Source organism: Sinocyclocheilus rhinocerous, unplaced genomic scaffold (genome assembly GCF_001515625.1).
Source record: "Sinocyclocheilus rhinocerous isolate Xijiao unplaced genomic scaffold, SAMN03320098_v1.1 scaffold1215, whole genome shotgun sequence".
NCBI classification, from domain to species: Eukaryota; Metazoa; Chordata; class Actinopteri; order Cypriniformes; family Cyprinidae; genus Sinocyclocheilus; species Sinocyclocheilus rhinocerous.
The window spans coordinates 849,348-865,404 of NW_015628913.1; the positions used below are offsets into that span (position 1 = coordinate 849,348).

Consider the following 16,057-nt stretch of genomic DNA (forward strand, 5'->3'; position numbering starts at 1 on the left):
TAAGCGATTACACCATGAATCCATTTTCCAAACCGTGTTTTTGGCTTATCCAGAATCACTACGGTACACCTATAATAAGTGTTTATATTCGGACTATTTAGACTGGTTCGGGTAAGTACCGCTGCGGAGAAGCCCAGTACCTGCGTGATTCGCCATAGACATAAACAGAGAGAAGTAGCTCCGGCTACAATGTTCTTCCACAAGACGCACGCAGTTCTGTTTATTAACTGCTAGAGCGCCAAAAGTTACGGACTGCAGCTTTAATTATTTGGCTTCAACACTAAACGATATGTCTGGCAGAAATCCAATACAGCTCACCATCCAAATAACCTCATTCCACCAGTAAAGCATGGAGGTGGTGATATCCTGTTATGGGGTGTTTCTCTGCAGCAGGGACTGGAGCACTTGTCAGGACAGAAGGAAAAATGGATGGGGCAAAATACCATCAAATTCTTGATGAAAATCCCAAAGCATGCAGCAAAACTGAGCACACAGTGGTTGAAGGAGAAAAAGGTGAATGTCCCTGCATGGCCTAGTCAGAGCCCAGACTTAAACCCCACTGAAAATCTGTGCAATGACTTGAAGATTGCAGTCCAAACGCTCACCATCAAATTTAACTGAACTTCAGCAGTTCTGCAAAGAAGAGTGGGCAAATATTGCAAAGTGTAGATGTGCAAAGTTAGTAGAGACAGAGACAAATCCCAACAGATTAAAGGCTGTAATTAAAGCAAAAGGTGTTTCAACAAAATAATTATACGAGGTGATCCTTTTTCCAACTCAGTGATTCTGTTTTTTTTTCTTTTTTTTTTTTCTGTCATGGTGTTACATCTTTCACTTGGATGTTGTAAGTTGCACTGAATAAATGCAGCTGGATAAAACAAAAACTGTGTCCGTCTTCATTTCAGGCTACAAAGCAACAAAATGTGATTATTTTAAAGGGGGTGGGGGGGGGATTCTTTTCTATACCCACTGTAAATGCTAGAGTGAAAGTTTTCTTACCTTGTTTATTCTAAGAATACTATATATCAAATATATTGTAATCTTTTAGAAAAGCAAAATATAGTCACTGATACATTAAGAAAAAAAAAAGTAATTCAATATGATTACTTTTTTCAGCAAGAATGCATTAAAATGTATGAGTTGTATTCATCAAATAATTCCGGAAATAAAATATAAAATGAGTTTTATTAAGCAACAACTGTTGTGATAATATTAACATTTATAATAATAAGAAATACCTCTTTCTGAAGGATCATGTGAAACTGAAGTCTGGAGTAATGGCTGCTAAAAAAGGAATACATTACATTTTAAATTTTTAGAATAGAAAACTGCCATTTATTTAAACTGCATTTAAAATCGGAATAATGTTTCACTATATTTCTTCTTGTACACTATTTTTGATCAAATAAATGCAGCCTTGGTGAGAATTAGAGACTTCTTTGATTGTATCTCGAAGATCCTCACAGTAGATTTTCCCATCGAAGGTTCTGAGCATCCAGAACAGTTTTATCGCTCTCTCTATTCGAGAGAGGAATGACATCTAAAGATGTGTTGTAGTGACATGTAGCAGTGACTCATAGAGTTTCCTGTCAGTGCTGTTTGAACCATTTTTTTCTCTCACTCTCCCTCACTTTTTCTCTTTATCTCCTTATTTTTTTACATCTGCTGAATTTAATGATTTCATATAGTGTCACTTGTTTGAACCTGATTGTTATTTCTTTCCATCATTCATACTGTGCTGTCTCTCCAGTGGCTGAGCAGGGCTAAGATAGTTAATACTCCAAACAGCTCAGTGCTTGTAATCACCCATAAATGAATAGCCCTATTCAGTCAATCTATATCCTTGAAACCTTTTTCCACTCCACTTCTCTGATCCCCCTTAATTTTCTCTTGTTGTTTAGTGACTCGCACAGAGGATTTTGTGTATTTATGCGTTTGTTTTGATGTTAAGAACTAAATACAAAAACCTTGCTAGCTGCTATTACATAAAATGATAGATTTATGTGATGTATTTAACATGATGCATTTAAACTGCTACATTTTCAGATGTAAAAAAATTCTAAGGAAGCCTATTGCCACCTCAAAGTAAAACCTAAAAAAGTTATTGTTTGAAATTAATAAAATATGGCAGTATTTAAAAGCTTATTAAAAGCAATATTATGTTATTTACAGTTATTATTGTTATTTTTAACAACAATAATAATAGTAATAACAATAAATATACAGTATATAATAAATAATACAAATTATGATGTTTTATTTATTTTTTAATATAATAAATTATGAGATGCAAATCAAAATTACAAGAAAAAGTCACGATGTCAAGTCAAGTCAAGTCAAGTTTATTTGTACAGCACTTTTAACGATACAAATCATTGCAAAGCAACTTTACAGCAAATAAAGTTTCTACAATATTTAGTGGTAGCTTATCAGTGGTGACTGTCAATTAATGTACATATGGCAGAAATGTACAGAAAAATCAATTTAAGACGTAATAAAAAAGACGATGAACACTATTAACAGCAATGAGATATAATATAAAGTAGTAGAAGCGTAAACAGATTTCCTAGATTTCTGACAGCCTTCTGACAGACAACTGTGCGCTTTATTTGCCACTCTCTTCAGACTCGATAACCGTAACATGTATATTGACAGTGAAAGTGAAAGAGACAAATGTAACGTCTGGCTAGAATTGTTCGATTGCCTCAAACGCCATCCAGTGCTCAATTAAGAAGTTGTTGCTTCACCTCCATGTCATCCTCACTGCCAACATTCATCAATATTTGTTTCAAGTCAGTGATGATATCACACCCGACAGATGCCTTCATTTGTGATTGCCGTCCTTCCATAGCCTCCCTTTCTGATTCAGCATCGAACAGTCTCTCTCTCTGGATAGGTGAGGGATAGCTGATACGTCTGTAGACAGAAATCCAGTTAGGCACATGCACATGCACGATCAAGTACACAATGGCTTGTAAGCTCAGTAATTGCATTTTAACTCTCGCTCTTAGCGCAGCTTGATGCCCGCAGCATAAACAGCAGCAGGGCTCAAACAAACTGCGCCTACACATTCCGTTCAAGTGACATTTAGATATATATTATACATATACAGCAGCTCTGACAAAGACTAGATGGATAGACGGACGAATTACCAGTCTTGTTGTCATTCAAAGGACAAATACTCTCAATTAACCTTCGTGTTGTGCTATGTTTGTTTTTTTAATCTCTTTGGACTGGATTTTGTCTGATCGTTTTGGTTTCTGTCATATTCTGTTGTGTGTGTGCAGGATGATGGTCTGGTTTGCAATTGACTGGTGACAGAACTGCTTTTAAGTGGGCTGTTTGTCCTCATGTGGCTTCACCGGGGCCATGGCACACTTATTGACCCAATAAAAGAGCCTCATTTCTCGTATCTGGTATCAACCGCCCTCCCTCCCACCCACCCACCACTCAGTTCTTTCTGTCTTCCTCCTGTTCACTCAATTGTTTTAACATTATTTGTTGGATTTGAGGCTTAATGCCATTTCAGGCTGATTAAACCAGATTTCTGATAGACAGTGGTTAGACAGTGAATCCTGCTCTGTTTGTTTTATTCTTTCCTTATTTGTAGACATCTTCCTTATTTCAAAGGAAATTTCTTCTCGAAATGATGTAATCGGATGTCTTAGGGTTACACCTTATAAATGTGGGTCAGGTTTTCCCTACATTATAGGGATTAGATGAATAATTAGGGGATGGGCGGATGAGAAAAATGACATTAAAAACATGCTTATTAATGTTTTCATGCAAATGTAAAAATACAAAAAAATGTTTGTAAGCTGAAAGAATGTTACTTTGAAATTAATTTACTTTAAAACTATTTTCACTCAGAAATTGCCAATAAATGTTTCAAACTATTACAAAGAATCAGCAAATAACACATTGAATTAAAGATGGCATTTTCAAGAAACAAGCTTCAAAAAACATCTTATATATAATATATAAATATACAGTCATGGTCAGAATTATTGGCACCCTAGGTAAATATGATCAAACAAGGCTGTGAAAATGAATCTGCATTGTTAATCATTTTGATCTTTTATTTTAAAAATTCACATAAATCTAACCTTTCATTGGAGAATAAGAATTTAAAATGGGGGGAAATATCATTATGACATAAATGTTTTTCTCTAATACACATTGGACACAATTAACGGCACCCTTTTATTCAATGCTTTTTGAAACCTCCATTTGGCATAATAACAGCTCTGAGTTTTCTCCTATAATGCCTGATGAGTTTAGAGAACACCTGACAAGAGATCAGAGACAATTCCTTCATCCAGAATCTCTCCAGACCCTTCAGATTCCCAGCTCCATGTTGGTGCTTCTCCTCTTCAGTTCACCACACTCATTTTCTATAGGGTTCAGGTCAGGGAACTGGAATGGCCATAGCAGAAGCTTGGTTTTGTGCTCAGTGACCCATTTTTGTGTTGTTTTTAAGGTTTGTTTTTTAATTATTGTCCGGTTGGAGGATCCAAACATGGCCCATTATAAGATTTCTAACAGAGTCAGTCACTTTTTGATTTTTTATCTGTTGGTATTTGATAGAATCAAAGATGCCATGTGTCTAAACAAGATGTCCAGGACCTCCAGCAGAAATATAGACCCACAACATTAAAAATACAGCAGTATATTTCATTGTACACATGGGGAGGGAATTAGTGCTTTGTTTTCCCTCCTATTTATATTCCTGTGAAACAGGAAGCCATGGCTGGATAATTTCATGTTCATAATCACCCTGGTATGCTTAAAATGGCAAATATGAATAGGAATATACTTCACAGATATTTTACTTATAAGAATTTCTAGGGGAACCAATAATTGTGTCCAACGTGTAATTGAGAAAAACATTTATGTCATAATGATATTTCCCCCCATTTTAAATTCTTATTCTCCAATGAAAGGTTAGATTTATGTGAATTTTTAAAATAAAAGATCAAAATGATTAACAATGCAGATTTATTTTCACAGCCTTCTTTGATCATATTTATCAAGGGTGCCAATAATTCTGACCACGACTGTATTTATAATAAACATTTCTCTCGTTTCATTATCCATCTTGTATAGATTTTTTTCACTGAGCTGGGATTGATTTCTCTGAAGAATGCATGCAATGATGTATGTTGAATGTTGTGATAGCATGCTCAGTGCACTCTTATGTCTTGATTTTACCATATTTGCATATTTCTTTCAGCTTATGTTCTTGCTTGCAAGAAATATTTATTTCTCCTCTCATCACTTTTCCTTGTATATATATATATATATTCAATTTGAAATAAATATATTTCCTTAAGCCACATTTATTTATGTATTTATTTATTTATTTGCTTGCTTGCTAGAAATCTTTCTTTCTCCTCTCATCACTTTTCCTTGTATATATATATATATATATATTCAATTTGAAATAAATATATTTCCTTAAGCCACATTTATTTATGTATTTATTTATTTATTTGCTTGCTTGCTAGAAATCTTTCTTTCTTCTCTCATCACTTTTCCTTGTCTCTTTCTAACCCTATGGATGCATTCTGAGTCAGATTGCATTCGTAGTTCAAGCTTTTTGTGTGTTACCTCTTACATGTTTTCTACAGTCTGAAGAGTTTTTGTTATTTATAAGATTTTTTTTTTTTGCCAAAGCAACTTACAGTAGACTTACAGGCATGGTCCTGCTTGAGCAACCTGGGGTTAAGTGATATGTTGAAGGCAATCCCCAGTACTGTACTTCTCTCAGTCACCAAATAACACATCTTTGAAAGAGCAACCTCTGAGCAATAAAACTATCCTCTGGGATTGCAGGGATTATACCTTAGACCCCAGAATGAAGCAACAGAGTGGCCTACACCCTGCCCTAGTCTCATTCTCAGACAGACCACCCACAAACCATTCATGGACTGGCTGATGTCTATTGCACAAATAGAGCTTGAATGAAAACAAAATTGGCAATTTGAATGTGATTGGCTGGCATCTATGTAATTTCGACTAAGAAATAATTGCAGGATTTGTTGAAGTTTGGGAGTTAATGTATGTCACTGAGTACTTGAAAGATAAGGATTTTGTTTGAGGCAGTTAGTAGTGAATGTATCAGATTAGTTTCAGAGTTATTTACATTTACATTGATTCATTTAGCAGATGCTTTTAATCAAAGCGACTTGCAAATGAGGAGTGCAACATAAGCAATTAATTCAAAGGAGACAATGAAATGAAGTAAAAATGCAATGCAAAGTACCAAAGTTATTTTATGTAGAAAGTTTGTTACATTTAGTCTGTAACAGTGTTCCTGTAATAAGATGCTTTAGGTAAAAGGGCCTACTTTAGAAAGTGCTTATGTAACTTTGTGTAACACTAGACCTGCCCCTATTCCTATCAGACACATCTGTCTGTGTTATTACATCAAAAAACGAGCTAGTATGGCATTTGTTGCTGATCATAAGTTTGAAACTGAGATTTTAAGATTGAATATGACCCTCAATTTGGGCAGAAATCTCAGGCATTAAATGTTCAAAAGTTACTCAAAAGTTCAGTGTCTAGATGTTTTCTTTCTGGCTGAAGGATTGAGAGGATATAGCTCTAGCTTCATGCACATGAGTCATACACCACAAAGTGCCAATCTGGAAGCTTCTCTTCCTGAAGCATGTACGGATAGATTGTGGGATATTTAAGGCATAGAGCTTATCAGGGAACAGCAGTATGAGTGTCTCCACCATATGTACCAGGCAGCTCTGAGAGATTTGCTACATATGACCGCAGAAGTTTACTAGAGCAATGTGCAGAAGGCATTTATTCTTCTTTTAAGTTATGGAATTTTGGAAAAATGAAAAGGCCAAAGTTGAGAAAGAGGCTGGTATTGTGTGTTGACTTTTAGAATAACAAAACAGAACAAATTTGTGTTTAAATTATGAAATATACACAGAACTATGACAATTTATTTGCATAAACACACACACACACACACACACACACACATATATATGTATATATGTGTGTATATATGTTCTATATGTGCATGTGCATGCTCTGACATAAACACATTATATTACAAACTATCAGTTTGTGTGTGCAAAAGGCATCTACTATGTGTGTAGCATTAATAGTTCCCTCAATACATTTTTAATACATGCTGCATTAGTAATGATTTCAACAGACATTTATAGAGCATCTTTTGCTTACATTGTGTTATATTGCATTGCAGCAACGGATCAATGCTGTGTCGTATATATAAATAAAGTGCGTGAGAGAGAAGGGATTGTATGAATGGATCTGATGTCGACAGTCCATCCAAGAATATTTGGGAGAACGTATGACAATACCTGTTGTATTGCTAAAACGATAATGTGCGATGTGTGTGCATGCTTGTGAGAGACACAGCGCGAGAGTGAGAACGAGATCTGCAGTCTTAGGCACAGAGCGGTGCATGGGAGCGCTGGATGTGTGGTCTATTTTTAGACTGGGGTCTAGACTCGCCCGCCCTCCCCTCTGAAAGAAGAGGCTGAGTGAATGAGCGAGAAAGAGAGTTCATTGTGTGTGTTTTGGAATATTTGTAGCAATGGAGAAAGAGTGGTTTGAAATGTAATTAGATAGAGATAGATAGAGCTAGAGGGAGCGAAAGAGACCCTTGCTCAGTGTTCTGGAGAGTGGCATCAGTGCCGCCCAGGTCTCTTTACTGTATGCTGCTCTCTTCCTTCCTGTGCCTTTCAGTGCAGAATTAAACACGTCGACTACGAACTGAGAACCAAAATTGAAGGCGAAGGCCAGAGATATAGAAAGGGTGAGAAAAAGAGCAAACAAATGGATCTTCTGGCCATGAAATATAGATGAGGCTTTAAAGATTGGGGCCAGTAGATGTATTTTTCATCCTCTCTCTGTACTATGTATATTTAATGCCAAATGACTCTCTTTGCAGGCCGTATGGGGCCTGTTTGCATGAATACGGGGAGGTCCCAGGGGCTCCGCATCTCCTTCCTGCCACAGGTCGCATCACCCTGCTGGGACAGACAGGAGGTCAGCGCCCCCTTTTGTGTCAACCTCTTCTCCAGCCCATGATTAAAGGCTGCAGAGCTGCCAAACCCAGACCACCCACCCCTACTCCAGCTGCGGGAGACGGGTGTGTGTGAGGAATATTCTGCGCTGTTTTCAACCTAATGTCTGTGTACGGCATCTGTATCATGCTGTCGATTACCACAGACATTGATTTTAACTTAGTTTTCAGTTTGTTTAAATGAACGGGAAATATTTAAAGTAGTATATAGAAGGCATGTGATGTTTTGTTAAGTCTCCAATAAATTTTTTTTATTAAGGCTCCAATAAATTGATGTAACAATAAATTGATACCATACTGTATATGCGTGGTATGAATTTATTCTGTACATATGTATGTACAGACTATCGTACTTTCTTGAGGCTTTATTGTATAGTGAAAAAAAAAACTTTTTGGGTGAATACATGATGACAGAATTTTCATATTTTGGGTAAGCTGTCCCTTTATGGCATTTATGGTCGAAACGGTGTGTTTCCTAAGTGTATTTCCTATAAACACATTTCCTATTTGTTTTTATACAGAGAGGAAGTGAATCGAAATTATTATTCTGTTTGGTCATTGATAGTGTGCCACAGATCCAGTTCTTAATGGTTACTCTGCCTTTCTTTGCTAGCATGAGCTGATGCAGAAAACCCATAAAAGCATTCAGTCACATAGTTCCTATTAAAACATTTACACAGTACAAAATGTCACAAAGCCACAGTTCAAAAACCATATGGGGCATTATTAATGTAGATATTTTTATTTCTATCACGGAATCACATCAGTTACTGGCAGAAGTATGGGTTGAAAGAAGACCAGCAGCATTACTGGAAATATTTAATTCCTTTCTGCATTATATAGCAAACTGTAAGACAGAGAGATAGACAGATACGCGCAGCATGTAGAAGCTGATATAGCCCGTATGAATGACTTGGAGAAATGGAGAGCGGGGGTGGGGAGGATCATTTCAGGTTTGCTCTTTGGTTGGCACAAAAGCATTTTACCTCATGTTCAAACACACAGCATATGTGGTTCTGGCCTGATTCTCAGAATTAACACACAACCCTTTTCAGGATTGTGAGTCTTAGACATGTGGTGTGACCACATCATTTGATTCTGTGAGTGGAAATGAACAAGAATGTGCTGTTTCAGTTGGATGTTTGTGCTTGAAAGATAGTTAATCATGGGTCGGAGCTACTAAGGAAGTAAATGAGATAAATACAATTCAAAAGTTTGGGTTTTAAATTGAGATATTTATGTTTTTGAACTCTTATACTCAGCAGAGCTGCATTTATTTGATCAAAAATAGTAAAAATTATATTGTGAAATAAAATTACAATTTAAAATAATGTTTATATTTGAATATATTTTAAAATGTAATTTGTTTGCTGTGATGGCAAATCTGATTTTTTTTATCAGTCATTATTCCAGTCTTCAGAAATCATTCTAATATGCTGATTTGGTGCTCGAGAAATATTTATTACTATTAATGCTATTATTTTTGTGGAAACCTTAGAAAAATAAAATGTAAAAGTATTATCTGTCGTTTCTGATCAATTTAATGCCCTTTTGCTGAACAAAAAGTGTCTAATTTGTTAAATAAAAATAAAAATAAATAAATACAATAAAATAAAATAAAATAAAATAAAATAAAAATGTACTGACCCCAAACTTCTACACAATAGTGTAAGTAGTGGGCGATATGGCCAAAAAAATTATCACGATAGAATACATTTTTCTGACTGTATGACTGTTATTAAAATTAACGATTGGACTTCCATATAGCATACATTTAGATTATGATAAACACAGTTAAACGGCTAGCAATTTTTAACATTTATAAATGTATGTACTCTCACTTTTGATCAATTTAATGCATCCTTGTGGTAAGGTTTAATAAAAAAAAAAATCTGACTCACCCCAAACTTTTGGAGAAAAAAAAAAAAAGTGGTTTGCTTCATGCAAACACTTAGAGGTACAGTTTGCCCAAAAATGAATATTCTGTCATTATTTACTCACCCTCATGTCATTTCAAACCTGCATGACATTCTTTTTTCTGTGCAACACAAAAGAACATTTCTTTGTACAATGAAATTCATTGGTTTCCAGTGTTGTTCAGTATATCTTTTTTTTTGTGTTCCACATAAAAAAGATATTCATACAGGTTTGAGTACATCTTGACAGGATTTTCGATTTTGGTGAACTGTCTCTTTAAGAGGGATAGAAAAGCATGGAATAGTAGAAATAGGGTGGAGAAATTGAATAGCTAAACGGCAGAGACAACAGCCCATATCAGTATGAGAGAGAGCGAGAGACAGACAGAGCGAGAGGAGAGAAACCAAGAGATGAAGAGGGAATGGGAGGGGGATGCTTAAATAGTCTGCAATAAAGCAGAGCACTGAATGAAAATCTATATGCCGAGGCATTCATTAGCACTCATTTGATTAATAGAGACGATAAGGCAACACGCACATACACACTGAAACATCGAACGCAGCCACGCCCATGCAGACGCAGACCAATGATTCCAAATGTTTGCATAAGCAGACAATAAACCTGCAGCCGTAGTCGCAAGTCGAGTGAATTTGGACATGACAACGGTTTCGTCACAGCTCTGTTCCTGCTTAATAGCCACGGATGGAACATCGCACTCACTCCATCCAGTCTCTCTCTCTCTCTGTGTCTTGCACTTGCTTTGTGATCACTCTATCCTGCTCATTCATCCAGTACTTGCTTGCATCAGTCCAGAGCTATGCAGATGAATTATTGATGATCGTACCTTCATAAGGGAGCCAAACAAATGGGGAAACTGTGTGAGAGAAAGTGCGTGAAAGGTGATTTTTACAGTCAAATATTTAAAAAAAAGTCTAATTTGTCAAATTACAAAGTCAAATGATCTCCTTGAATTTGTTACACTCTCTCTTAGTTTTCCAATCAGGAACTAGTCAACACTAATCTGCAGAATTGTTTCTAAAATATTTTTGGACAGTGTCACGATTTGCGTCACTGCTCTGGAGATGCATGTGTGATGGATTTCAGCACCATCTGTGGTGGCCATCGCCAGCGCCAGAGCACTAGCACAGACCCGCAGGCTGTGGATGGCTCTTGTTGCATGCTTCCAGCACCGATGGCTGTGGACACAGCACCTGCTCTTACATTTCAGAGCACACATTCTGGACAGCTTCTGTACAGTTCAGTGCACCAAATAAAACACACTCAGAGTGGCCCCTGACCAGCTCAATTGATTACTGTGATTGCAGGCAGTTTGCTGCAAGTGTAACAAGGTAAATGTTCATTGTGTAAAATGGCACATGACTCGCTAGTGAGAGGCTTGGGAACTTTGAAGCACTTTAATTGTTTTGTTGGCTATTTAGTAGTGCTGGGCAGTATGACCAAAAATTGATATCACGGTATTTTTAAAAATTATACCGGTTTCACGGTACATGACGGTATTTTTTTTTCATGCATGACCGGGTGTTAACGGAACCGGTATACCGCCCAGCACTACTATTTAGAGATTGATGTGATGCCAGTTGCAACAAGTGGACAGGTGTGTGGAGCAGAAATGTAAATTAGCAGCTAATACAGGTATATGGAAAAGTTTCAGGGTTCATGTGTTTCGATGTGTTTTTAATGGCTGTATGTCAAAAAAAAAATGATATGAAAGTTAACTTTGCCCTGTAGCTAAATCGATTAACTCTGGAACAAATAATAGATTAATAAGACCAAAGATTGCCCATTTAATATAACCAAAATGAATAATACTTTGTGTAACACCATCTACGTAAGAGCCAGAGGCAAATTCCTGAAGGACTGGCCGAGATAAAGCTGTTGTCGGTGGGTACATGAGCGCTGAACGGACGCTGTCGGCCTGGAGCTCACATCTTCAAAAACGTCTAAACAAATTGTCAAATAGGTCCTATCTTTATATATGAATCACATATTTGGGGTCTAATCAACTACATTCTTGCCTAAAAATCTCTTAAAACTACATTCCGACACAATAACAGTAATAATATTTTTTAATTATAACAGGTTCGCTCTTCTGCCATTGACAATCACTGAGACAAATGCTGCCAGTATCGATCCGACAACAAGTGGAGTGATACAAACGGTGAAACAGTTAGAGTGCTGATACTACTGGAATATTGAACCACTGGAAGACTCTCAGCCAATCAGATTCAAAAACCAGAACAAATTATATATATATATATATATATATTAGTACTGTTAGTCGATTAAAAAATTAACTAATTAATCACACATTTTTCTTAAATTAATCGTGATTAATCATGAGTAATCCCACCTAACATTAAAGTTTTTAAATATACTTTTATATTGCAATTATTTCACAATCTTCAAATTAATGTAAAAACAACATAAAGACAGTATATTTTTAATATTTGCTTAATGGCATTTATTTTTTTTAATTTTTTTAATTTTTTTTACGACCGAAGGCGAGTAAATAAACTCAATTCTTGTCAAGAAAAAAGAGACAGAAGCAGCAGTTGTGAGTGGGGTGGCCAAACCTAGCTCCGCCCCTGCTTTAATTGCGTTAAATATTTTTAACGTGTTAAACTGAAAAAATTAATTGCATGCGTTTCCGCGTAAATTTTGACAGCACTAATATATATATATATATATATACTGTATATTCATATTTACTATAGTTTTACTCTAAAATGAAATTTCTAAATCTACAGTTTCATCACTGAAAATGAAATTTTAGTTGTTGAGAGTGCAAAATACAATTTAAGCATATATTAACATTTAACAAAAACATGTGAAAAACTGTCCGGTTGTAAAAACCTGATCTTCTGAAGTAACATTGAGTACACTACTGTAATTAGTGTAATGATATATATATGAATATTTATGCAATTATTCATTGTTTCTGGTTCATTACGTTGTTATGGAAACAGCGTATTAACAACATGACTTGCACAGTTTGACTAGCATGTAATTTAGTTCACTTGAGCATTTTGTGCAGATGCAAATAATCACATTTATGTGTATATATCTGATTAATCTGATATGTATTGAGTTAATTAACTCACAAAAAAATCGCTTCTGTTTACCAGTGTTCATTTACTTTCAAAAGCTCAAACAGGTCAATTCAATTCAAGTTTATTTCTATAGAGCTTTTCACGATACAAATCGTTGCAAAGCAACTTTACAGAAAATTAAGTTTCTACAATATATTTAGTAGTAGCTTATCAGTGGTGACTGTCAGTTCACGAGTTCACACTTACATGTAATTAAATAAAGGTTATGCGTATTTGGCGTGCTGTCCAGGGAGAGGGCTCTGAGCTCGGCAAGACTCCCGAGCCCGGGGCACCCTCCCCCTGTCCAAGGAGAGGGGTCCGAGCTCGGTGTCCAGCGCGGCCCAAAAGCGCTGAGGTTCTCTGAGGGGGGATATTATCATTCCTGATATTATTGACTGCATTATCTAAAACATTTATATTCTTTGTATATTTTTCTTCTTCAAAAAACATTGTTAGGGCATTGTTAATATTTTGTGGTGTTATTTTTCTTGTCAAATTTGAGAATTTTTAAATTGTCATCATGATGCACATTTTTGCCTTTGTTATTACTGATTAAACTCATCAGTGACAAACATTTTATAATTTGACAAGTAACAGTGACAAGTAATTTTATTGATAATGAGATTAATACCGGTTGCAGGTGGATTAGCAGGAATAGATTAACTGATCTGAACCCATGAACTGAAGAGTTATTGTGTTCACATGCCATTGTTGTGTCCTTGAGCAAAGCACTTAACCCAGTGATGTCAGCTAACGGCAGATAACAGCATCTTGACTTTGATTTGTGCAAATGTGTAACGTGTGAGAAGTTGTAGAGGTTAAATGGTGTGTGATTTACAGAATAAAACTCAGGGCTCTTAACCAGAAGGTTGCTGGTTCAAGACCCACATGCAGCAAGCCGTCACCATCAGGCCCCTGAGTAAGGCACTTAACCTACCGTGCATCAATTTAAAATCTTGCTAAGTATTTTATTTTTTTATTTTTTGGCATTACTGATAGCTTATTTCAGTTTTATTTTTTAATTATACTTTATTTTAGATTATGTATTACTTTGGTTGTGTGTATTGATGTTTTGACAATATGAGCAATAAAGTACTTTAAAACTGAATTTAATTGAAATTGAGATGAGAAGCAATGTTTTGAATATGTTTAAGGGATCATGTAGCAGATGCAGGAAGGCCAATGAGAAATTAGTAATCTTGTTATTAAATAAACAGAGACTAAACAAACAAGGAGTGCAGAAAAAGATTTTGGATTTTGCCAGTTTTGTGGAAAACGAAGTGGCTGGTTTAGGTGGTTGTTTCAATTTTGACCATGAATGTGATGGTTGGTCTTGAGGGGTACCATCGTTTTTGCACAGCAAGCGTTGACAGCTGTGTGACCTTCAGCTGAGATGAAGATAGACTGAGTGGGGGAGCGTTGGCTGGGGGGTAGGGGAGCTTGGTTTTGATGAAGTTGATCTTGAGTGGTCAGCGAGGTGCCAGAAAGGCATACTGAGATCTTTGCTGAGATTGAAGACATGGAGACATGGGAAAGGAAAGTGGAGTGTTGTCAGCATGGCGGCATCATCTTTGATGATATATGATTGTGTGATGGAAAGGTACCCTGGTTTAAATCCCAAGTGATTTTGCTGTGCAGTAAACAACGTAGCAGGCCATATCTGTTTTGATATTTTACTGACTTGAGTAATTTGACCTGTGCTGTGTTATCAACATAATGTCAAACATTAACAGGTGAAGAGACTTTTTTTTTGCAGACAGAAAGCAACTGAAGTATGAAAGTTATAGCATAGGAAGCTGATTGGAAAAATGTAACTTTTAAGTCACAAATTGTTTTGAATGAGGGGGACAGGTGCAACAGAATGTGGAAACACGTATGCGCTGTGGGAGGCTTTCAGTACTGTTGTTAATGTATCCTATGCCAGAATTCGTTAATGCAGCCAGACTGATAAAATTTGAACTTTGCACTTTTACATATTTACTTAGCCAATAATAATAGAGGCTTTTAATTTGGTAAAGCAAATTTGGTAATAGTTAGCTTTTGGTAAGAAATTCTGAAATTTTTGAAGAGTAAAATAGGATGCATAAGGTTTCCCCCTCACCTTACAAGGTAACTTTCAGCTTGTATATTAGCATCTTGAATATTATGTGAGTAACTGATCAACAGTTTTGCATAAAAATCTGAAAAGTATGTCTTAAAAGTTTGAGAAGAATAAATGATGTATATTTTTTCATCTTATATTATTCTATGCATTATTTAACTACTGTAGCTCTGTAATAAACAGGCTCTTTCTTGAGCAGAAAATCAGCTTATTAGAATGATTTCTGACGGAGCATGTGACTCTAAAGACTGGCGTAATGGCTGCTGAAAATTCAGCTTTGTCATCACAGGAATAATTTTAGTTTTAAAATATACTAAAATAGACAACAGTTATTTTAAAAATAATGAAAAAATGAATTTCACAATATTACTTTTCCACTGTATTTTTAATCAAATAAATGCAGCCTTGGTGAGCATGAGAGGCTTCTTTCAAAAACATTGAGCTTTATTTTACCAATCTTACCAACCTCAAACTTTTGAACAGTAGTGTATGCCAAACAAATAAAATATTGCAGAATATATCTTGAAACAGAGGGGAAGGAGCGGGTGGCTGCACATTGAGCAGCAGAAAGCTGAAGTATTTTTCTCAGGAGAGTAGCAGGGGTTGCAGGCAGGCCGTAGGCTGTGTCACTATTATGTGGGAATGAATGAAGTTGCCTACAGTACTTTGTTCTTAACGTAGCACACTCTTTTTCATGTTTTCTCTGTTTTAATTTCTCTGCAGACAGTGCGTCATGGAGTTCCCTATCAGCCCACAGCTCTGGCATTTGACCCGGTGCAGAAGATCCTTGCCACTGGCTCTCGTTCCGGAGGAGTACGGCTGTATCCTTTCCCCCCCCCCCTCAGTGATGCAAAG

General features: G+C 36.1%; 1 protein-coding gene across 1 annotated transcript in view; it reads left to right on the top strand.

Annotated features, from left to right (window-relative positions):
• LOC107738516 (syntaxin-binding protein 5-like) overlaps window positions 1-16,057 on the top strand; it is a 141,106-nt gene that overhangs the window by 5,860 nt on the left and 119,189 nt on the right. Inside the window, exon 2 of the mRNA XM_016550273.1 lies at window positions 15,926-16,023. Within this exon, the coding sequence (XP_016405759.1) occupies window positions 15,926-16,023 (98 nt within the window). The remainder of the gene's footprint in view (window positions 1-15,925; window positions 16,024-16,057) is intronic.